Source organism: Micropterus salmoides, unplaced genomic scaffold, assembly GCF_014851395.1.
Source record: "Micropterus salmoides isolate LMB-PRFRI ecotype aquatic unplaced genomic scaffold, ASM1485139v1 Ms_hic_scaffold_997, whole genome shotgun sequence".
Lineage (NCBI taxonomy): Eukaryota > Metazoa > Chordata > Actinopteri > Centrarchiformes > Centrarchidae > Micropterus > Micropterus salmoides.
In genome coordinates this window covers 23647-46600 of record NW_024044789.1, presented here as the reverse complement: position 1 = coordinate 46600, position 22954 = coordinate 23647, and the positions used below count along the sequence as shown (strand labels likewise).

General features: G+C 40.9%; 1 protein-coding gene and 1 long non-coding RNA gene across 17 annotated transcripts; one reads left to right on the top strand and one right to left on the bottom strand.

The window, feature by feature from the left end:
- Positions 1-1301: 1301 nt before the first annotated feature.
- Positions 1302-2940, top strand: LOC119896413. The gene is made up of 2 exons (XR_005443225.1): positions 1302-1339; positions 1410-2940. It is a non-coding gene; the product is annotated as an uncharacterized LOC119896413 (long non-coding RNA).
- On the bottom strand, positions 2018-22571 carry LOC119896412 (E3 ubiquitin-protein ligase RNF126-like). 16 transcript variants are annotated; one of them, XR_005443214.1, is made up of 20 exons: positions 22294-22571; positions 21920-22155; positions 21609-21832; positions 20379-20587; positions 20029-20104; positions 19777-19880; positions 19350-19645; positions 19010-19186; positions 18740-18908; positions 18599-18649; positions 18084-18298; positions 17839-17984; positions 16368-16462; positions 14935-15106; positions 14192-14474; positions 12934-13209; positions 12185-12253; positions 11810-12093; positions 11227-11342; positions 2018-3276 (listed from the first exon to the last, which is right to left on the bottom strand). XR_005443214.1 is itself a non-coding variant. In XM_038709834.1 (7 exons), exons 4-7 carry the CDS (start codon positions 13190-13192, stop codon positions 3094-3096), a joined length of 627 nt encoding a protein of 208 aa, XP_038565762.1. In that variant the 5' UTR covers positions 13193-13209; positions 14192-14474; positions 14935-15106; positions 15418-15594; the 3' UTR covers positions 2018-3093. The 16 variants fall into 16 exon arrangements, 4 of the variants coding, with proteins under 4 accessions (XP_038565762.1, XP_038565761.1, XP_038565760.1 ...); XR_005443218.1 differs by lacking the exon at positions 21920-22155 and having other exon boundaries at positions 11810-11958; positions 12040-12093; XR_005443215.1 differs by lacking the exon at positions 21920-22155 and having other exon boundaries at positions 17653-17984.
- Between the last annotated feature and the right edge of the window lie 383 nt (positions 22572-22954).

The following is a 22954-nucleotide window of genomic DNA, read 5'->3' as shown; positions in this document are numbered from 1 at the left end:
GCCGTTCAGCCCATCACAAATTAAAATGTGTCGTTTCCGGTAAACTCCGTCGTCCCGCCGCAGGCGCGTTCGTTACCAGGCAACATGGATGCGCGTGCACACACGCAGTGGAAGTCGGAAGCGCGAGACCCGATGGATGCGGTAACTGTAGGTTTTTGTTGTTTCCTGGAAAAATGACTCAGAGATAGTGAGAGCAGCTGATGTTGGGGAGGACAGACAAATGTGTTGTAAATTATTACTGATGCAGTCAGAAACTCTCCAACCTCTTTGCAACCTGCAGCTTTGGCTTTTTTATCCAGCGCCCAGCAAAGTAACTTTAAAAAATAAAAGGACCAATATTTCAGTGTAAAAATGCTCAGCAGGTGATCAGAAATGACGTCATAACAGGAAACCAGAATAATCCAGGAGATCATTTCCATGGATGGAAAGAATGAGATCAATAAGTTATTGATTTCCAGTATTGATCAAGAAGAAAGCTGAAAGAAACCAAATGTGTTGATCACTCAGAACAAAGAAATGCAGCTTTAATAGTTTGGATCAATGAAAGATTGATGCTCAGTTCTCTTCACATCATGTTGAAGCCGTTTGGAAAGAAAAGTGGGCTCAGAGTCGGCAGAAGAAAAGGCCAAATATTGATGAAGCAGGAAGAGCAGTTTGGGATCAGATCCAGATCAGATGTTTGTGTGTCTCGGTGTTCTGGACTGATGTTGAACATGTGGAGCTGAGATTCATTTACAGAACAGAGATGAAAACATTTGAAAGCTTCTTCTCTTCAAAGTTCAGCTTTAGATCCAGAAATGTAAAAGTCCAGCAGCTCAACACTGACAGGAGACATTACTGTGAAGCAGCACATGGACAAAACAATCCCAGCAGCATCAAGACTCTGATCATCTCCAACAGCTTCCTGTGTTTCTGTCCCCTGTTAGCTGCTGCTCTCATCTGCTTCTGTCAATAAAGTTATTCAAACTGCTGCTGCTGTCTGTGCAGCTCATGTTCTGCTTTGTTGTCCTCTCAGTCTGTCAGGTGGAGGTGGAGGAGGGGGCGGAGTCTGTCCTGCTGCCCTTCAAGACCACAGAGAACCTGCCTCAGGACGCTAGTGAGTGGATCCACTTGATCCCTATGAGAAGGTCCACGTGTATCAGACGGCTCTGACCAGCCTGACCAACAGGACCAGGTTTACAGAGACCGAACAGAGATGAAGGAAGACCTGCTGAGAACTGGAGACCTCAGTCTGACCCTGAAATCCCCCACAGACAGAGACGGAGGACGATACAGGTGCAAAGTCTACAACATGAAGGGAGACCTCATGAGAGAGAAAGAGTTGATCTCAGGGTCAAAGGTCAGTATGCAGACTGAGGTCAGAGTCTCTGTGTTTGTCTCTGTCTGACTGTCCTCTGTCTCCTCTGCAGAGAGAAGCAGGCTCCACTGATCCAACTCCTCTGATGGCCGATCAATCTGTTTGATCTTTGATCATTGATCCGATCTGACTCTGGATCAGAGAGAAAATGGAGGTGAAGCAGCTGATGGAGGACGGATGAAGACAGGAGGACGCTTTGTCAGCTTCTTCTTCACTCTGACTCCTCCTACTGACTCTCACACACAGTCTACACACTCACTATTGATTCCTGCTGATCAGTGATGTCAGAGTGAGGTCAGCGTGATGTCACATGGCTTGAACGGGCGTGTTTCCTGTGAACCTCCCAGCGGCTGGATAACAGCTGCGGCTCTCTGGATATTTGTGGCTCGTTCTAATGCGTGCAGTCAAACAAACTTTATTTCTACAGACACAGAGAAGTCAGCAGCTGCAGGAAATCAGAACCACTGACAGGAAGTTAAGAGTCAAGTTAAACCACATGTCAGAACTTTCTACAGCAGCAGGATTTAGAAGATGCTGGAAGCTGCTGTCTTTAGATTTTGGACCCGTCACAATTTGTCACATTTTCTGAAGCCACAACAAATCTTGTTGAAAGGAAACAGTTGATTGAAGGTCCAGTTTCAAACGAAGAGTCAAAGCTTCTCTTTGTGTCGACTCCTTTAATGAGAACATTGAAAAGGACTCGAGTCCAAGTCTCAAGTGTCCAGCTCAGATTATTCCAGCACCAACCCTGGCAGGATGCAAGTTAAACAGAAAGCAACACATTTAGTGACAGAACAGAAAGCAGCCAGCTGTTAAAATGGACTCAGAGAATGAAGACACAATAAGATTTGATTCAGTCAGACTTTCACAAGAACAAAGGTTTGTTCAGCCTGAACACAAATGTGGTCTGTAGTGTTTTTGTAGTCCCTGTTTATTCAGCGCCTCTTCCTCCTCACTACACACTGGATCAAAGCACAGCAGTTAAACCCAGAGGCCTCCAGTGGACCTGGTTCAGGCCTCTGAAACATCTGGACTCTGTGATCTTTGTCTTCCAGCGTTGACATTTGGAGCAGGTATAAACAGACGTCACGTGATCTAGTTTGTTTGAAGCGTACCGAGTCCTTCAGACGTTGATCTCAGAACTCAGCAGAAACTCCACTTCTTTAGTCTCTTTCCTCCAGGTTCTGGTTTTTCTCGTCTCTCTGTTCATTCCTCAAAGATAAAGCTGGATTTTTCATTGAAGCTGAAACATTTCAGTAAATATGCCAGATTTAGCCAGAAGGCTGTTTTTCATCTGTAGTCAGTACAAGTCAACACAAAACAGACAACATAGTAAAACCAACCCAGGGACCAGTAGACTCCAGCACAATATACTAGCAGTCATTATGTTCCAGTACACAGGTCATGAACTGTTACCAGAGGAAATCAGAAGCTTACAGTAATCTGTTGGACTCAAAGATGTTATGTTATTAAAGTGCTGTTTATGCACTCAGATCTAATTCAATAATCTGGTTTCCTGCAGCGGTTTGAAGCCAAAATAAACATTTTGCTGTGATTTCATTTCAATAAACTGATCAAAATGATGCTGATTTGTTGAACATATGAATTCCTGCTCTGTCAGGTCTGTCTTCAAGATGACAAGCAAACATCTTTTAAAACGCTTGTTTTCTAAATGGAGTTCTGCTCAGTCAGGGCGATGCTATGCTAACTTGTTTCAAGTACGACGACGGCTGGAATCATCTATCAGACACAGATTCATTTTCAGACCTCACCAGGTAGTTCAGCTTCCCGCCTCTCTTTTCTCCCAGCATCCTCCTGTCTCGTCTGTAGAAATATGAACTAGTGGTCCACGCGGTCCTTGTGGTCCGGACCGGTTGCCGAGGGGTCCGTTGCTGGTCCAAAGCCACTGCACACCTCCTCTGTATAATAAAAGCTTTATTTGTAGAGCACTTTTCAACACGGGGAACAAAGAGCTTTAAAACAATCCATCTGTCAATAAAGGAAAATAAATGAGGCGTCACACAGTGAAAGCTTTTTGTAGAAATGTGTCTAAGAAGTGAGATGAAACCAGGAGCAGACTCTGAGCCTGTAGGGGCCCTGACAGCAGAGACCCTGTCCCCTTTGGCTTTGAGCCTAGACTTTGGAGCAGTTAGCAGAGCCCTACTAGAGGATCTCAGTCTGCGTCCTGGCTCATATGGGGATAAAAGCTCAGAGAAGGTGCGTGCCCATGTCTGGCCTTAAAAGTGATCAGAAGGATTTTAAAGTGCGTCCTAAAAGAAACAGGAAGCAGGACGCTCACACTGGGCTGATGTGCTCACATTTTCTGCAGCGAGCGGCAGCATTTTGGACCAACTGTAGGTGATGAACTGATTTCTGACTCAGACAGGTATATAGGGAGGATATCGGTCTGCGGCTGAAATGAAAGACTTCACCTCGGCCGCATTTCTCAAATGATAAAAACAGAACAAGCTTACATGAGGTTCAAAACACAACTCCTAGTTTCTGGCCGAGCTTCTTGTTCGCTTGGGTTTGTCCTGATTTCAGAAAGGAACGAACATCACAGAGGAAGACGCAGAGATGTTGATCCTCACAGGTACGTGAATCTAAACTATAACGTGGTTCATGCTGAACTTGAGCGCTCACTCTTTCTACACATCCTGGCAGAGAACGCTGGTGAGCTCCCAGCATCCTCTCCTGTACCTGCTGAACGTGAGCGTTAAAGCGACGAGCGCCAAGAAATGTCCCCTTTACGCAGCGCCTGGATTCACTTTCTTCTCGTCTCTGTTCATTCAGGATAAAGGAGGATTTTTTGGACAACATGTGGACAAAGTGCAAACAACGTATGGTTGTTTTGTCAAGCTGTTAATTTTTCACGCGTTATCAACATGTTAACAACACATTGACTACGTGTTGATAACGTGTTGATAATGTGTTGATAACGTGTTGATAACGTGTTGATAACGTGTTGATAACGTGTTGATAACGTGATGATAACGTGTTGATAACATGTTGATAACGTGTTGATAACGTGTTGATAACGTGTTGATAACGTGTTGATAACATGTTAACGTGTTGATAACGTCTTGATAACATGTTGATAACGTGTTGATAACATGTTAACATGTTGATAACATGTTGATAACGTGTTGATAACGTGTTGATAACGTGTTGATAACATGTTGATAACATGTTAACGTGTTGATATCGTGTTGATAACGTGTTGATAACGTGTTGATAACGTGTTGATGACGTGTTGATAACATGTTAACGTGTTGATAACGTGTTGATAACGTGTTGATAACATGTTGATAACGTGTTGATAACGTGTTGATAACATGTTGATAACGTGTTGATAACGTGTTGATAACGTGTTGATAACATGTTAACGTGGTGATAACGTGGTGATAACGTGTTGATAACGTGTTGATAACGTGTTAACGTGTTGATAACGTGTTAACGTGTTGATAACGTGTTGATAACGTGTTGATAACGTGGTGATAACGTGGTGATAACGTGGTGATAACGTGGTGATAACGTGTTGATAAAGTGTTGATAACATGTTGATAACGTGTTGATAACGTGTTAACGTGTTAACGTGTTGATAACGTGTTGCTACATGTTGATAACGTGTTGCTAACGTGTTGATAACGTGTTGCTAACGTGTTGATAAAGTGTTGATAACATGTTGATAACGTGTTGATAACGTGTTAACGTGTTGATAACGTGTTGCTAACATGTTGATAACGTGTTGCTAACATGTTGATAACGTGTTGCTAACATGTTGATAACGTGTTGATAACGTGTTGCTAACATGTTGATAACGTGTTGATAACGTGTTGATAACGTGTTGATAACGTGTTGATAACATGTTGATAACGTGTTGATAACGTGTTAACGTGTTGATAACGTGTTGCTAACATGTTGATAACGTGTTGCTAACATGTTGATAACGTGTTGCTAACATGTTGATAACGTGTTGATAACGTGTTGCTAACATGTTGATAACGTGTTGATAACGTGTTGATAACGTGTTGATAACGTGGTGATAACATGTTGATAACGTGTTGATAACGTGTTGATAACGTGTTGATAACATGTTGATGACATGTTGATAAAGTGTTAACTGTTGATAACGTGTTGCTAACATGTTGATAACGTGTTGCTAACGTGTTGATAACGTGTTGCTAACGTGTTGATAACGTGTTGATAACGTGTTGATAACGTGTTAACGTGTTGATAACGTGTTGATAACGTGTTGATAAAGTGTTGATAACGTGTTGATAACGTGTTGATAACATGGTGATAACGTGGTGATAACATGTTGATAACGTGTTGATAACGTGTTGATAACTTGTTGATAACGTGTTGATAACGTGTTGATAACATGTTGATAACATGTTAACATGTTGATAACATGTTGATAACGTGTTGATAACGTGTTGATAACGTGTTGATGACGTGTTGATGACATGTTGATAAAGTGTTGATAACATGTTGATAACTTGTTGATAACTTGTTGATAACGTGTTGATAACGTGTTGATAACGTGTTGATAACGTGTTGATAACGTGTTAACGTGTGATAACGTGGTGATAACGTGTTGATAACGTGTTGATAACGTGTTAACGTGGTGATAACGTGGTGATAACGTGTTGATAACGTGTTGATAAAGTGTTGATAACGTGTTGATAACGTGGTGATAACGTGGTGATAACGTGTTGATAAGTGTTGATAACATGTTGATAACGTGTTGATAACGTGTTAACGTGTTAACGTGTTGATAACGTGGTGATAACGTGTTGATAACGTGTTGATAAAGTGTTGATAACGTGTTGATAACGTGGTGATAACGTGGTGATAACGTGTTGATAAGTGTTGATAACATGTTGATAACGTGTTGATAACGTGTTAACGTGTTAACGTGTTGATAACGTGTTGCTAACATGTTGATAAAGTGTTGATAACATGTTGATAACGTGTTGATAACGTGTTAACGTGTTGATAACGTGTCGCTAACATGTTGATAACGTGTTGCTAACATGTTGATAACGTTGCTAACGTGTTGATAACGTGTTGATAACGTTTGCTAACATGTTGATAACGTGTTGATAACGTGTTGATAACGTGTTGATACGTGGTGATAACATGTTGATAACGTGTTGATAACGTGTTGATAACGTGTTGATAACATGTTGATGACATGTTGATAAAGTGTTGATAACATGTTGATAACGTGTTATAACGTGTTGATAACATGTTGATAACGTGTTGATAACGTGTTGATAAAGTGTTGATAACGTGTTGATAACGTGTTGATAACGTGTTGATAACTTGTTGATAACGTGTTGCTAACATGTTGATAACGTGTTGATAACGTGTTGATAACGTGTTAACGTGTTGATAACGTGTTGATAACATGTTGATAACGTGTTGATAACGTGTTGATAAAGTGTTGATAACATGTTGATAACGTGTTGATAACGTGTTAACGTGTTGATAACGGTTGCTAACATGTTGATAACGTGTTGATAACATGTTGATAACGTGTTGATAACATGTTGATAACGTGTTGATAACGTGTTGATAACGTCTTAACGTGTTGATAACGTGGTGATAACGTGTTGATAACGTGGTGATAACGTGTTGATAAGTGTTGATAACGTGTTGATAACGTGTTGATAACGTGTTGATAACATGTTGATAACGTGTTGATAACATGTTGATAACGTGTTGATAACGTGTTGATAACATGTTGATAACATGTTGATAACATGTTAACGTGTTGATAACGGGTTGATAACGTGTTGATAACGTGTTGATAACGTGTTGATGACGTGTTGATGACATGTTGATAAAGTGTTGATAACGTGTTGATAACGTGTTGATAACATGTTAACATGTTGATAACGTGTTGATAACGTGCTGTCAACATTTTGATGACATGTTGATAACATGTTGATAACATGTTGATAACATGTTAACGTGGTGATAACGTGGTGATAACGTGGTGATAACGTGTTGATAACGTGTTGATAACGTGTTAACGTGGTGATAACGTGGTGATAACGTGGTGATAACGTGTTGATAACGTGTTGATAAAGTGTTGATAACGTTTGATAACGTGTTGATAACGTGGTGATAACGTGGTGATAACGTGTTGATAACGTGGTGATAAAGTGTTGATAACATGTTGATAACGTGTTGATAACGTGTTAACGTGTTAACGTGTTGATAACGTGTTGCTAACATGTTGATAACGTGTTGCTAACGTGTTGATAACGTGTTGCTAACGTGTTGATAACGTGTTGATAACGTGTTGATAAGTGTTGATAACATGTTGATAACATGTTGATAACGTGTTGATAACGTGTTAACGTGTTGATAACGTGTTGCTAACATGTTGAGAACGTGTTGCTAACATGTTGATAACGTGTTGCTAACATGTTGATAACGTGTTGATAACGTGTTGATAACATGTTGATAACGTGTTGATAACGTGTTAACGTGTTGATAACGTGGTGATAACATGTTGATAACGTGTTGATAACGAGTTGATAACATGTTGATAACGTGTTGATATTGTGTTGATAACATGTTGATAACGTGTTGATAACGTGTTGATAACTTGTTGATAACGTGTTGATAACTTGTTGATAACTTGTTGATAACGTGTTGCTAACGTGTTGATAACGTGTTGCTAACATGTTGATAACGTGTTGATAACGTGTTGATAACGTGTTAACGTGGTGATAACGTGGTGATAACGTGGTGATAACGTGTTGATAACGTGTTGATAACGTGTTAACGTGGTGATAACGTGGTGATAACGTGGTGATAACGTGTTGATAACGTGTTGATAAAGTGTTGATAACGTGTTGAACGTGTTGATAACGTGGTGATAACGTGGTGATAACGTGTTGATAACGTGGTGATAAAGTGTTGATAACATGTTGATAACGTGTTGATAACGTGTTAACGTGTTAACGTGTTGATAACGTGTTGCTAACATGTTGATAACGTGTTGCTAACGTGTTGATAACGTGTTGCTAACGTGTTGATAACGTGTTGATAACGTGTTGATAAAGTGTTGATAACATGTTGATAACATGTTGATAACGTGTTGATAACGTGTTAACGTGTTGATAACGTGTTGCTAACATGTTGAGAACGTGTTGCTAACATGTTGATAACGTGTTGCTAACATGTTGATAACGTGTTGATAACGTGTTGATAACATTTGATAACGTGTTGATAACGTGTTAACGTGTTGATAACGTGGTGATAACATGTTGATAACGTGTTGATAACGAGTTGATAACATGTTGATAACGTGTTGATATTGTGTTGATAACATGTTGATAACGTGTTGATACGTGTTGATAACTTGTTGATAACGTGTTGATAACATGTTGATAACATGTTAACATGTTGATAACGTGTTGATAACGTGTTGATAACATGTTGATAACATGTTGATAACGTGTTGATAACATGTTGATAACGTGTTGATAACGTGTTGATAACGTGTGATAACGTGGTGATAACGTGGTGATAACATGTTGATAAAGTGTTGATAAAGTGTTGATAACGTGTTGATAACATGTTGATAACGTGTTGATAACATGTTGATAACATGTTAACATGTTGATAACGTGTTGATAACGTGTTGATAACATGTTGATAACGTGTTGATAACATGTTGATAACGTGTTGATAACATGTTGATAAGTGTTGATAACATGTTGATAACTTGTTGATAACTTTTGATAACTTGTTGATAACGTGTTGATAACGTGTTGATAACGTGTTGATAACATGTTAACATGTTGATAACGTGTTGATAACGTGTTGATAACATGTTGATAACGTGTTGATAACATGTTGATAACGTGTTGATAACGTGTTGATAACATGTTGATAACGTGTTGATAACGTGTTGATAACGTGCTGTCAACATGTTGATTTCCTGCGATTCTGAGCCATTTGGCCAGTTACCCAGTTTGAAGGGTGAGTGTTGTACTTTTCCATTGGCTCCAGAGTAGTAGGGTTAAACCATTTCTGTAAGCCTGGGGGGTTTGCCTGCCACTATTTAACATACCTATTATTTCTTGGTCCTTTTCTTCCTTTGTGTGTAACCTATAAAATGTAATAGCTGGATTGCGGTTTTATGACATTAAATTATAACGTTATAAATCATTTAAGATAAATTGCCTCCTTTTGCTCCACTACTGCCTCTTTCAATAAAAACAATCTTTAGTTTTATATCATTACATCAACAATAGTGTGGCTGCACAGTTACAACAGTGGTACTCACTAAATGTTGGTTTAGGATACAGACCATTGGAATAACATGAAACTTTCCTCTTTCATTGAATGTAGAGTTATGACCAGCAGGGGGCATAATAGACTAGCCTATACCCTTAATCCTGATGAAATGGTAAAATAATGACAATGTCCTGATTTTAACCAGGTGCTCGGGGTGGGAAACTAACATCATTTAAGATTAATTATCGACCAAGTCTTAATTGAATAGCTGGATATATCATACAGCAACAAGAAAGCAGTGTGAATACCATTTAAACTGCCTACTGAAGTCATTTCATTAACAGAAACGTTACAATGTTTCCATCTGCATCTGACTCTACATCAAAAACACCCACAGAGCTAGACAACCACGAGAAAGGTTTTTATTTCAAAGATACCCCATCAATTGCCCGTCATTGGCCCATGGGTTTATAATGCAATCCAATAAAACACCAGCAGAATAACCAGAGATCAATATCTTCCTGCCTAATCTCAACAAAAAAATATCATTATATCCTTCAAAAACACAACATTTATTGCAGGGCTACATTAGGTCCAAAGCCTGTAAATGCCAAGAGTGAAAGTAACCCCTACAGCCATCCCATATGCCACTGAGGGCTCAGCTGCAGGATTTAGCACATTTTCTGATGTGTAAAGAGGACACGGTATCATATCAAGTCTGGCATTTCCCACAATAGCGTATTGCAGCGGTGCATTTCAAGGCAGATGGAGTTGCTTGAGAGGTGCAAGTAGAGAAGACATGGGGTTGAACTCAATCGACTGTTAGGACGTCTGTACGGGTTTCTGTTTACATGGTGCAGAAAGGCATTAAATAAATTAAACAAAAATACAAAGAAATATCAGACTGAGATGATTATAACTGCCACAGATAGCAAAGAGAACGTGACAAGCGCTGTGTCTTGGCGAGGAGAACAGGGATGAGAAAGGTAGGTGTCTCAGAAGGACCATCTCTCCTGTTTGCGGCGTCCATGTAGAGGGTGGATACTCTGATGGGGAGTTATAACTAGTGGACTCCTTATTTAAGTCCTATTGCACACGATGCTCAGGCTGTTCTGTGACCTTTGTCTGGTAAGTCAAATATACCTCAGCAAAATCCCACACTGCTAATGTTAAATGACTGGTATAGTAGGGCAACTTCAACATGGGTGAACTAATTCTGCATTTAGCATCTAATAATGTTTAGTTGATTGTAATTTCACATTCCTTTAAGGCAATTCTAAAGGTAAAGCTGGCAAAATGATATATACACGTGCTTATTGTTTGTTACTGTAAGTGCCATTAACCTCCATTCCTCTCCTAGAACACATTAATTCGTCACGTATTTGCACTGGGAAACACTGTTCCTTCATTACAATAAACAATAGGAAATGTTTATTTTTAGTCGACCCCACATAAATGTTTCTACCAGGTAGCATGTTCTAAATTCCTTTAGGTCCTAATGCCTGAATGAGCACTGTGAATATCATATCAACTATTAAATGCCATTAAGGATCTGTTTTGTGAGTTTATTTTACAAAAGCTCAACTCTCTTTGTTATGACTCACCAGTTCCAGCCATGGTACTATCCATTCTGAATGAAAGAAGTGGTTACAGGGCAGCTGTCTGAATGGCTCTCCCACTGCGAAGTTCTCTCTGTGCACTGGACACTGCACACAGCAGTCTACAGGAGAAAAGAAATGTTTATCAAGACCCCTGTGGTTACTAGGGGTGGGGAAAATAAGTACATAAATCGATACTTCACAGGGTTATTATTATCAATGTGCAACTAACAGACTGTATATAAAAAAGCAACTAATGATTTTCACTCGCACAGTGTGAGCACGGTAACATTTAACAGTTGGCTCCCTCTCCTCATTCTGCAAAGGACACCTACGTGACAGGCAGCAGAAAATGACAAGCGAATGTGAAAGCAAGAGGAGCAGAGGAAAATACGAGCAATAAGCTGTCAGTGTGGCAGTAAAAGGCGGAGTGAACATGGTGTGGTTGGAGCATTGTAAAGTGCGTAGTTCAACATGTATCTGCATCTATACTAATAGCAGCAGCATCAGAAATAAAAATAGCAGCAACAGGAGTCACTAATAATGCTATGTAGCTACATTTATAGGACGTAAAGTTAGCTCCACTCACTTTTGTCTCTAAACCTGCAATCAGACACACGTGCTGTCAGTTTATCCATTTTGTCTTGCAGCCATTCACATTTCATACTGACAGATGGGAGAGGAGAGATCTTCTCTATCAGCTGGAGGAGGGCCTGTGTTCTGCAACTGACCCAGTAACTACACTGACAAAAACACATCTGTGAGCTGCAAAGAAATGAAAAGGTGGCAGGGACATAAAGTTTTATCACGGCATCTAACCCTCTCATTCCTCAGGGATTCATTATCCCCTGGATTAGAGTGCAGGATACCGTCCTGAGAGAGACAGACACCACATGTTAATTAGAAACAATGCTTACACTGCCACTAGACCTTACACTGTGAAGCTATTATAATGTAATCTTACCTTGAGAGGGGAGGTAAGCTAGGGAATCCAGAGTTGGCAAAGAGACTGGCAAGAAACTGTTGTATAATCCTGAGACACAGAGAGAAATATACTGTCATCAAAAAGAAGAACAGTTGGGATTGTAAGAGCATAAATGCCACTGTTATTATAAATGGGTGTATGCAAGGCGGAGAAGAGAGCCAAGAGGAGGGTAAAGAAGACTGAAGCTGAACTGGTCAATTACTCCCCCCTCCACAGCAGGTGAGCGGTCTGGTCTACCGGTATCTCCTCTAGCTGACACGAGAGACTAACTGGGAAACAACAAGGGAACAATACAGAGGCATGGCCAAAACATTATCTATGGCTAGACTACCAATCGGTCCCGCCAGAGTGTCCACATCCTGGACTTGTCGCGTCTGTGCACGGCTTGGACCGAATCGGTTAGCAGGAACTGTTACTCTTTCTTGCCAATTCAGAACAGGAACTGCAGCCGCAGCCCCTTGTTGAGCAGTGTCGGATCCAAAAATCTCTGCCATGGCTGTGAGCGGTTGTGTTTGCCTCTGAAGACGTCCTTGGACAAATATCTGATATGGCGAGGCCAACAGGGCGCGAGCCACGGTTGTTCCGTTGTTGCCTGAAAACCTCCAGGTCCCGGTTAATCCGTGGCAGGTAAACATAATGCAGCGGCCACAAGTGCAGCTCATTGGTACAGTCAATGATTCTTTCATTTTCAAGGAAGGTGAAAAGCTGGTGGTCCACATTAGTCATACCTCTCCAGAGATCTCCCCAAAGCCTCTCCATCCGCTGGTTATGGACACTTCTGCCCCGGATGGCACTTCCTCTTTCTAATCCACGGTAAATGTTCATGAACAAGCAGACAGCATTGTTTTCTCCCCCATGGTCACACCTTATTCGAGACTCCATACCTAGCAGTGGCTTGAACAAACTGGTCAAACACTGTGCAACTTCTGTTATTATCTGAAGCCTGCAAAAACACAACCGGCCTGCTGAAGCCACAGATTCCGCCATGGATCACTATTCTCCATCTACAAACGAAACAAAAAGCTGTTATTCTGTGTTAAGATTACATTAATAAATTCAGGATACTATGCTTACCCCTGCCAAAAATATAGGGGTGCAGTCAAAGTGCAATTTTGTACATAATGCAGTGTTTCCCACAGGATGACAGCGTAACTGTGGCCGGGGGGGGGCAGTGGACATTGACTAGTAGCCATGTACAGTGTCCTAACCTCGGCCACCCAGCTGTAGGCTATTCTTAACATAACTAGGCTCCATACATGCTTACTAATAACTTATTTGAAGGTGGGTCTCAGAAATTGACAGCGTCGTGTTGGACAGATTTGTGCAGCCGTGTTTATGATACTAACGTCGACCATTCAGCTTCAGATGGATTCAGTGATCTTCTCTGCGCGGAAAAGCTGGCAACAAGCCTTCCTGCAGCGCATGATCATGTTTTGATTCAGGCTGCACAAAGAGGAGCAGCTGTTTACAGACGGTTCAGTTGTCAATGTGTTTGTGAGAGAGGGGGGGAGGTAGCGAGGTGCTGAGCGAATACATGCACTGCACGCAACTCTACAGTCAAACACCACGGATCCATTTCAAATAGTACAAATAATTAAATAATCTTCAATTTGTGGCAGTCAGCGTTGATATTGTGGCGGACCACCACAAATACATTATGTGTGGGAAACACTGTCATGTATCGTCAGTCATCAATAATACAAAACAGACACGCAGAAAACATCTCATAATTACAAGTAACATAACAGAGGACACCTCAATTTATAAAAACCTGATGACAGTTCAATAAACTAGGAAAGAAACCTGAATATTAACTTGTGTCCTAACAACATGCAAGTAACGCACACCAGTACGGCAAAAACAAATTCATATTTGCATGCAGAATATTCACTCTTAAAGTGAAAAGCTTGCACTGAAGAGGCCTGTAAATGATTCTGTTAGTTGAGTGTTTAGTCTCACTGTAACTAATTTATCATCCGCATGTACCTGATGAGTTTGTGGTTCCCATCTATGTGCCACAGCGAGTTGGGTCCTGCAGCACTGTAGGTTCTCCGGTGCAGTCGGTGAGACAACGCTCTGGATTCACTCCAATCAAACTCTCTCTCACTCTTCTCCTCTGCACTCAAACAGCCATAGCAGCCAGTCTGGCCAAAACAGCATTTGCTCCCATCTCTTCATTTTCTCCAACCGACTGCAGCTTGACTTGACTTCATCAAGTTCTGCATTAGAAAGACGTGCAGACCTCATCAGGTAGGGCAAGTTGAAGCGCCTGGGAGAGAACAGAACTCAATTTCAATCTGAGTGTATTTGCATTTTACTGAACGTGACCATCTTACACAAACTTCTGATAAAGATAACAGCATCAATAATAATAGCAGCTTCAGTGATAACTACACCTTGAAGAAAAAAATAAACACATGTTTAAAAGTTATCCTCAAGAACGTTTTTCCTCAATAATAAACTAAACCAAACTATTGGTTTGGAGTGTAAAGAACATGGCCATTGGTTTTCATGCTCAGAATGACCAAGTGTGTCACCCAAATTTAATGTCTGACCTATATGCATTACATTACGATACTGAACTTTAGCTTATTCCACTTTACCCACTGCCAGCTTGAGAAGTCTACCCATTTCACTGAACATATAGTAAGATAGAAAACAAAAATCTAGTGAATAAATTGACAAAAGAACACAATATTTTGTGTACGCCTTGTAACTGTTGTTCATACCTCAATCTTCGTTTAACTGTACTGACTGATACATCCAGGATTTCAGCAATTTGCGTAGCTACAAATCCACATGAAAGCAGGAATCTCAGGTGTTCTTCAGTGATTAGGTAGCTGGATCGTCCAAAATCACCTGTCCGGACCAATGGGGCTTGATACCCGGAGGTCTCTAATGCTGCCAAAACAGAATACATGACCAGATATGAACCAATATGCATGCCTGTCAGCCACTATTATCAAATTATTGTTTTATAAGGCTCATTTAAAATCGACACAGCAGACAGGACGCAGCATTCTCTCATGATTAGAGCTATATTTGATTACACTCATACAGGTGAAGTTGTGCAGGTGCAGGGATAGAGATGAGATGTTGATGGCGGTGTATTACCCTGGTGTTTTTAGCCTGTGGAAAAACCCTCTACATTTAATGTAGTTTACCTTCAAATACAATTTCTGTCTAAACATAGGAATGAAGTAATAAGTTACCACTGCTTTGCTGCTAAAGGTGCAAGGAAACTTGCATATCATGCACACAGATGAGGGATGAGGCCAGCCGACTTCTTTGTTCCACAGGTGAGCTGGCTGCCTGATTGGCTTACGCTGGTATTCTTACCCTCGAGTGGTTGGGTACGACCAGCCGTCTTATTTTAGTTTATTTTTATTAGGGACCAATACATCTAACATAGATAAACTAAATAAAGGAATCCGTGTGTGTACCATAGTGTTTAACACCCGTCCCTAGAAGGGCTTTTAAAGAAATAAAACATTAAAACAGTAATGAAAGAAAAAAGAAAATACAATATGATGGACATTACAATACAATAATCTTATAATCTTACTTTATTCCCTGAAGTCAACCTCCACAACAGTGTAATGTTATCTGTCCAAGCTGTACACTGCACCCCACTAGTGTTTTGATTATAAATGGTTAGGGAAGTGGTAGAGGACAGAGTCAGGATTTATATCAGCCTGAGATGAAGTACTGCCTGTGGCTCTCACACATTACAAGAGACTGTGAAAACATGGCATGTAATGAGCCCCTGGCCAATATGTATTGGGAGCATTTTTGTACTTGTTTGTTAAAGATATCTACAAAGGCAGTCCTTTAGTTATGAATTAAGATGAATAAGTCAACACAGTGTGTAAGTAGTTCAGAAGGCAAGCAGTTTTAGTTTTACTACCACACGCTCACACACTTTATTTCGCTTTGGTATTTATTTTGAGGTCAAGTCATTTTTTATAGCTTCTAAGCACCTGTACAATCACAGACACTAACAATCACACTGGTCAGACCCCTGATCAGTCAGTCAAGCCATCTAAAGTCAGGACGACAAGCTGTGGACTACGCATGTTGAAAACAATTCCACCTTTAAGCGTCTCCAAACTTGAAAGCCTTTCCATGATGCATGACGTAATCTCTAGGCAAAAGTCAACACCTTCTTGAGTCACTAATGGAAGAAGTTCATCTGCATCGTCCAACTGGAGAATCCTCCCTCTTGCCCATCTGATGCTCCTCTCAAGGGTCTCTAGTCTGAGGAACAAAAATGTGACATTTTTGACAAACTAATCTTAATTACATTCCCATCAATCTGTATCCAATTGAGCACAAGTGAGTGGAGCATGACTGAGTAGAACCTGAAGCTACATTGTTACAGTCACCTATAGGTTGTACAAGAGCATCATATATCTGTATGGCTAGTTTGCACATTCACGGATTTATATTAGCTCTAATTTGACCGATATTGGGTGCAAGAGATTTTACAGAATGGGTGGGGGGGTGCGTGTGACCTCCAGATTAAAACTAGTTAGTGTCATATCTTACAGAAAATACAGTTTCATAGTTTCGCATCATTGGGACTTCTGCAGTTTCTCTTCCATTATTAATGCCAGAACTGCTACTGCATTTACTAACTTCCTAGACAAGCTGCCCGTCCTGTTCATACAATGTCCCTCTTAACAAGTTTTTCCACGACACGTTGACTTATGAAGGGGTGGGGGGGAAATACATTCCAGCGATCCGTTTCAAACCGGACCAGCCGCCTCCCACCACCACAGCTAACAGTTAGCAGTCAGAAACCCCTCCAGCACAGATGCTCCTTATTTAAAAACACAGTCAGTAAGGTTAATGTTCCATCGCCTAAAAATAATTAAAATGTAACGTTATATCAGTATCGAATGGGAGCATGCCAGAGAGGTTGAAAGAAAAAGGGGTTGGCCGGTTGGGGAATCTGGCACTCAGTTTCATGGTATTAACAGTAAATGTTGCCCTGTCTTTAATTGGGACTCTACAGTCGATGGTTTCTACCAAGTAATAAAAATCTGCTTCCCGGTATAACGTTAACTAAAAATAATAATTAAAAGTCATAACGTTAATGGCAGGAAACTCAATCACCAATGTGTTACAGTCCTAAAGCTGTCCGCTGAAACGTTAAACTTAAACATGTGACATTACAAAACGTAGTTAGTGATAAATGTTTAACAGTTATTTACTTAGCCGCGTGGAAAATATCTCCAATTTCCTACAATACCAGGCCTACAACCTAGCAGTTAGCTTGCTGGCAGCATAGGGAGACGTGGCTGCAGTTTCTTAGTAGAGATACACTTTCAAACTGCATTGCTCAAGTTCTGTAACAAACCTCATCTACTTTGGTTGATTATTCAGAGCTTTTAATTAGGACGTGTCACACTGGTCAACAACTACAGACCTAAGTAGACAATTACCTCAAATCATCTTAACATCATCACCTGAGAACAACGTTAGCAGGCAGGACATTCAAAGTTCAGCCATTATGAAAATAGCTGTCAGTGACTTTAAGCCAGACCAGAAGTGGGAGCGTGAATAATGCCATCGCACATAAACTTGGCGAACTGTCTGTAAGTGTCATGGATAGGAAGTTTCAAATTTACAAGACAGGTGTTAGCTTCAGGGTACTTCCGCCCTGCGTCGTGAATGAAGTTCAGCGTTGGGTGAGGAGAAAAACCAAGAGCGGGTACTCTGTCGGCTCCAGAGGCAAACACCAAAATTTGCTCCATTGTGACCTCAAACACACCATCTGTAAAATAGTGAGGTAATACAATAATTAACATCTGATGATCTGCAGGTTTGTGTCAGCAAGTCAGAGTCACTCAAAAAGAGTGAATCCTTTATTTACCCTCCACATCTAGAAGAAAGTCTCTCCAGTACCCTTCCACTCTCTTCTCCAGGCGCCACCGGTTGCTTCCAGGAGGGGACAGTGTCACTTGGAACAGGGAGATCAAGTCTGTGGCCTTTAGAGGCCTCTCAGATGAAGAAAACACCTCCTTCAAGATGCTGGCGTGAATTTTCATCAGGTCCAGGAGACCAAGTGTGTTCAGTCCTTCAGAAAGTCTGTAAAGAACCAAAATGATTAGAAGGTGTATGTTTGTCCTGCAAGGTACCATGTCTCACACACACGATTTATACGACAGCATGTTAAGGAAAATACATTTAAAAAAGCACATCTGCCCAACACACCCCAGTGATGAGAACCAAGCAATTTCCATAGGTTAAGTCAATCAGGAGTGTCGCACAACAAAATTGTGACCGTCAAGCAGTGGGCCCAATCAAACAGAAGCAAGTGCTCTATTAAACAGTATGTGGCACCATGCAGGTTTGTTTTTCCAGCAATAAATATTGATGTGAGCTCACCCAAGCATTTTCCTCAAAACATAAGTCAAATCTGGTCCAAGCACTGTAGCTCTGCCATCAACAAAATTAAGGAGTTAAAATGCAATTTACAATTTGTAGCCAGCATTACAGATAAAGTGTGGGACTATACACAATACTCACTGTTGGGAGGCTTCTTTTGTCCTTCCACGTAGAAACTTGTGGCAGCCTGAACCAGCCGGTCCCGTCCCTCCACGGTGGTGAGACGCCTCAGGGACCCCAACAAGGACAGGCTCTCTGCAGCTTCCTCAATGGCAGCTCTAGCCTCTGTTATATCACCGGCCTCACTGATCTTTATGACGTCCAATTCATTAGTAGAAGCAGGCCTTCAAGATACTTTCACTGTTTAGAGAAAATAAAATAAAATAGCAAGGACAGACAAAATTCACATACCTTTCTGAGTTTCCACTGCAAATCTGGATCTGCTACCTCTTTGAGAGCGGGTGGTAATGTGGGTGTAGAGCAGAGGTTTTGGTAGAGCCTCTCCGGAAAGAGAAGGCAACACTCCTCCATGCAGCAGCGCCACAGCCATCATAACTCCATAGGTTCTGTAGAGACCTCTGTGTAATGCTGCATAATGGAAATGTAGAACAATACATTTTGCAGTGGTTAACAGGTGGCAAATCTCTGCAGAATAAGGTGTTTATAACTCAAATCTAAAATCTTAATCCGCCAGGAATACAATCAATTTGTTAGAATATGACTTAGATTAATGGCATGTGTGGGTACTAACCGTGGCTGTCCAGGGACAGGTTCTTACTGTGGCCCTGTAAATAGGCTGCTATCTCTGAGAGCAGTCGGAAAAACCCCCGTGTAGGGCCCCCCTCATCCACTGAACCTTCTGCTTGCATGAAGTCATCCATAAATATGACGCTTAATTTGGCCTCTGGATTGAAACTCCTTCTTGTAAAGGCTCGCATGGCACCATCCATTATGTTTTCTCTGCATACATTGATCATATTACTGCTGGGCGTCTCTCCAATCCAGACTTTTGATGCCAGAGTTGTCAGTAAGGTTTTCAGATCTGGTCTAGAACAACAACCACCAGAAACCTTTTTCAGGTGGGACTTGCAACATTCAAAATGTGTATGTAGCACTTTATTGGCCTGATGGCCGCGACTCATTTAATCCATTAATGGAAGTATGAAACTAGCACTTACTCGGTAGTTTCTTTGACATGACTCAAATCCAGGAAGCCAGCAGTGGTATCAGAGGACCCAGATGAGATGTTTTGAGGAGTGGTCTCTTCAGGAACCAGAGTGTCCTGACAAAACACAAACACCTGAGTAAAGACATTACCATTAAATACAACATTACAAAATATAGGCCTACAGCTTGCACTAACGTAAGTGTTTAACATACTTTACCTGGGCGAAGAGGGGACATTTTATAAAACACTGCTGTGTGCTTACCCTTTCCTGCTCAGTTTGCAGACTTTGTATGTATTCCTCATCTTGTCTTGTGAAGTGCACGCCACTCATGTAAATCCTAGAGGAAACATTAAAAATGTAAAAACATTATATTAGTAGTTTTATATTCAGTCCCTAGTAAAGACAAAAGCTTACATCAGCATCATCATCTGCTACTTCCACTCTCTCTGTGTCATGAGATTCACGTTCGAGCTGTAAAACATGCTTACTGTTACATTACAATGGCAACAATCGCTTGTCTTAACATTTCAAAAGGAAATTACTTTTGGTTGGGTAATAATTTTGATAAAAAATGTTAATTGGATAATGATAGTGCTGATAACTGTACTTACATCCCTCGCCATTGTATTAGGTCTCTCCAGGCAGTTTTGTGAAGTATGGACCTCCTGTACATCCTTCAAAATACCAGAACGCCCCATTTGTTGGCCAAAGATGCAATATGCCATTATGAAATATACAACAAGCCTAGAAAGAGCTTAAAATGGGTGCCCATATCATCTTGGTCCAGGTTTTGGCCAGAGTTCGAGACCTCTTCTGCATCCTAAAGAGACAAAAACAACACGTATTGTTTATTTGATCTGGATGTTTACACTAGAGCCCGACTGATATGGGTTTTTGGGGGCCAATGCAGATTTTAAAGTGAAAAAGAACTGATATTTAGATTTTGAAAAGGATTTGGATAATAGACCGCTTTCTGGTATAAACTACACTTAGAACAGGCCGTTTTCTAAAACCTTTTCCTAATTGGATTATGTTAATAAAATAGATTACGGTCTCAACAACTGAACATTTAAACAACTGCTCATCAATAAATATTTGCTGCTAGAAGGTGGAACTTTTTCAGCCATCTGTAAACAGAAGCAGCATGTGTATTTTACCTTACACATATTGACCATTTTCAATGCAGCATATTCACATCTAGTTTTATCCCCTTACCAGCACTCTTAATTCTATCCAAAGCTACAAGAAACCATTTCTCAACCATATGGCTCTAAAACACACCGTCTACGATACAGTGACCTGCTCTTGAATGTCTCCAATACTACATGACTGTCTACAACCAGGACTTGCAACTTTGAGATTTCATTTCACTATAAATGAAGCTGATGTTTTCTTTTGTGGTTTTTGTGGTGACGCAGTGTTAACAGGGGAGCTGCAAAGCGCCACCTGGTGGGCAATCTATGACACTCATGACATGAGTGATCTAACTCAGTCTTCTTTTTTTAATAGTCATATTGGATGTTATAAACGGCAATTTAAATGTAATTGGATCAGATCGGCTGGCCGATACATTTGTCGGGTTCTAGTTTACGCCCACAATATACTGCTAAAATTATGCCTGCGTTACAGATTTGATGGTGGTAAAAACCAAACAAACAAAAACCATCTTGCTGTTCTCCAACCTGCTCTTCCAGACTCTCCTTTTAAAAAGTAGAGTGAAAGTTGCTATAACATGGTTCAGTTATATGCATCGGTGTTCCAGCGCATCAATAGGAATGAGCCATTACAGATTCAGATGATTAAGACGACATTCAGCTCAGGGTATGATCAGTGTACAGTACCTTTGGGAGTATATATATAAAGCTGATCGATTCAGCTCTCTGCTGGCTTTCAGCACAGATGGTGATAGTGGACAAACTTGAAGTCTTGTGGTTTCTTTATGACAATCTACTCTTGCCAACTCAAAATCAGTGTCGCCCACTCTTGGAAACGCATTTCTGAGGACAGCGTTGAACTCCTCAGCAGACAAGGACACTGGCACCTTAACTTTTCTTCTAAGCTTCCGCTACAATGAAAATTGCATAAAGAAAAATCACTACAAGGTATTTGTGAAGCAGTCTCTTCAGAACATACAATGCAGTGTTTCCCTTACTCAGTAGTGTAAATTACAGGCAGACCCATTTTGGATTTTACGTCTGATGCTATGAAGGAAATTGTGGGTGGAAAATTCCAGCAGACGAGCTCCGTCTTTTTAGCGACTTTATAAAACGTGGAAAAAGTTACCGGAGCAGACGCATCCAGGGAGAGAGAGGCGGAGAGAGGCGGAGAGAGGCGGGGCACGCCGCTGTGTTTGCAGCAGGTGTGTGCGCAAGCGTGAGGAAAAGGGAACTGAAGGGAAAGGGCGCAGATTCAATTATAGTGTAAGCTGTAAAATAAGTGATTAAAATGTCAAATAGAAAATGCCTCCCCACTGCCCAAGTTGTTTGTCTGTGGGAAACACTACAGTGCATATGTAATTAAACATACCTTTTTGTGGGTGGAATGTTTCCATATCAGGATGGAGGAGGAGACCGACTCTGAAAGTTGCAAGTCTTGTTTGCTCCGTTCTCCTCGGTCCTCTGATGGGAGTATTTTGTCTGAACATCCTCAGCCTGAAAAGGTGACAGAAAATGAGAGACTCGGAAATGCAAAGCCAGAAGCCCAGATAGTCAATGTCGCCGGGAAAAAACCCATAACATATCCATAACTAATGGCAAGAGGTAAATTAATGGCAATTAATATTAAGATAGGCCTATTAAATATAATACATGCAGGTGGCCATTTAGGACATCCTCCCCTGCTTTAATCATAAGATGTACTATGTTAAACTTAAGACGGCGCTCGTCTGCAGAAAGGCAGAGTCCCAGCCTAATAAAGCGCTATTAATCCTTCATCACGGTGTGCCACAACCAAACTGAAAGGAAACAGTTTTGGCTGAACGCAAAAGCATCTCAGATAAATCTGATTTATATGGAAAAATTCAGCTCTTTGCCCCACAAATTTTACCAAATGGATCTACAACTGAGGGCTGACAAACGACAGAATCACCACCATGTAGCTACAGTCGGTGTCTATTCATAGTCGGGGGCCCGGCCAGGGGGGAAAGCTTGAACAGCACAGTTTTTAAACTCACGTGCTGATGTCAGCA

Excerpts from the sequence above, each read along its gene's own strand:
- LOC119896412 (XM_038709832.1), bottom strand. The coding sequence starts at position 12,924 with ATGTGGACCACCAGCTTTTCACCTTCCTTGAAAATGAAAGAATCATTG. Across the intron at positions 12,254-12,536 it reads CACTCTGGCGGGACCGATTG|GATTATACAACAGTTTCTTG; the intron begins GTAGTCTAGCCA and ends TCTGTGTCTCAG. Across the intron at positions 11,343-12,184 it reads AGCTTACCTCCCCTCTCAAG|ACTGCTGTGTGCAGTGTCCA; the intron begins GTAAGATTACAT and ends TTTCTCCTGTAG.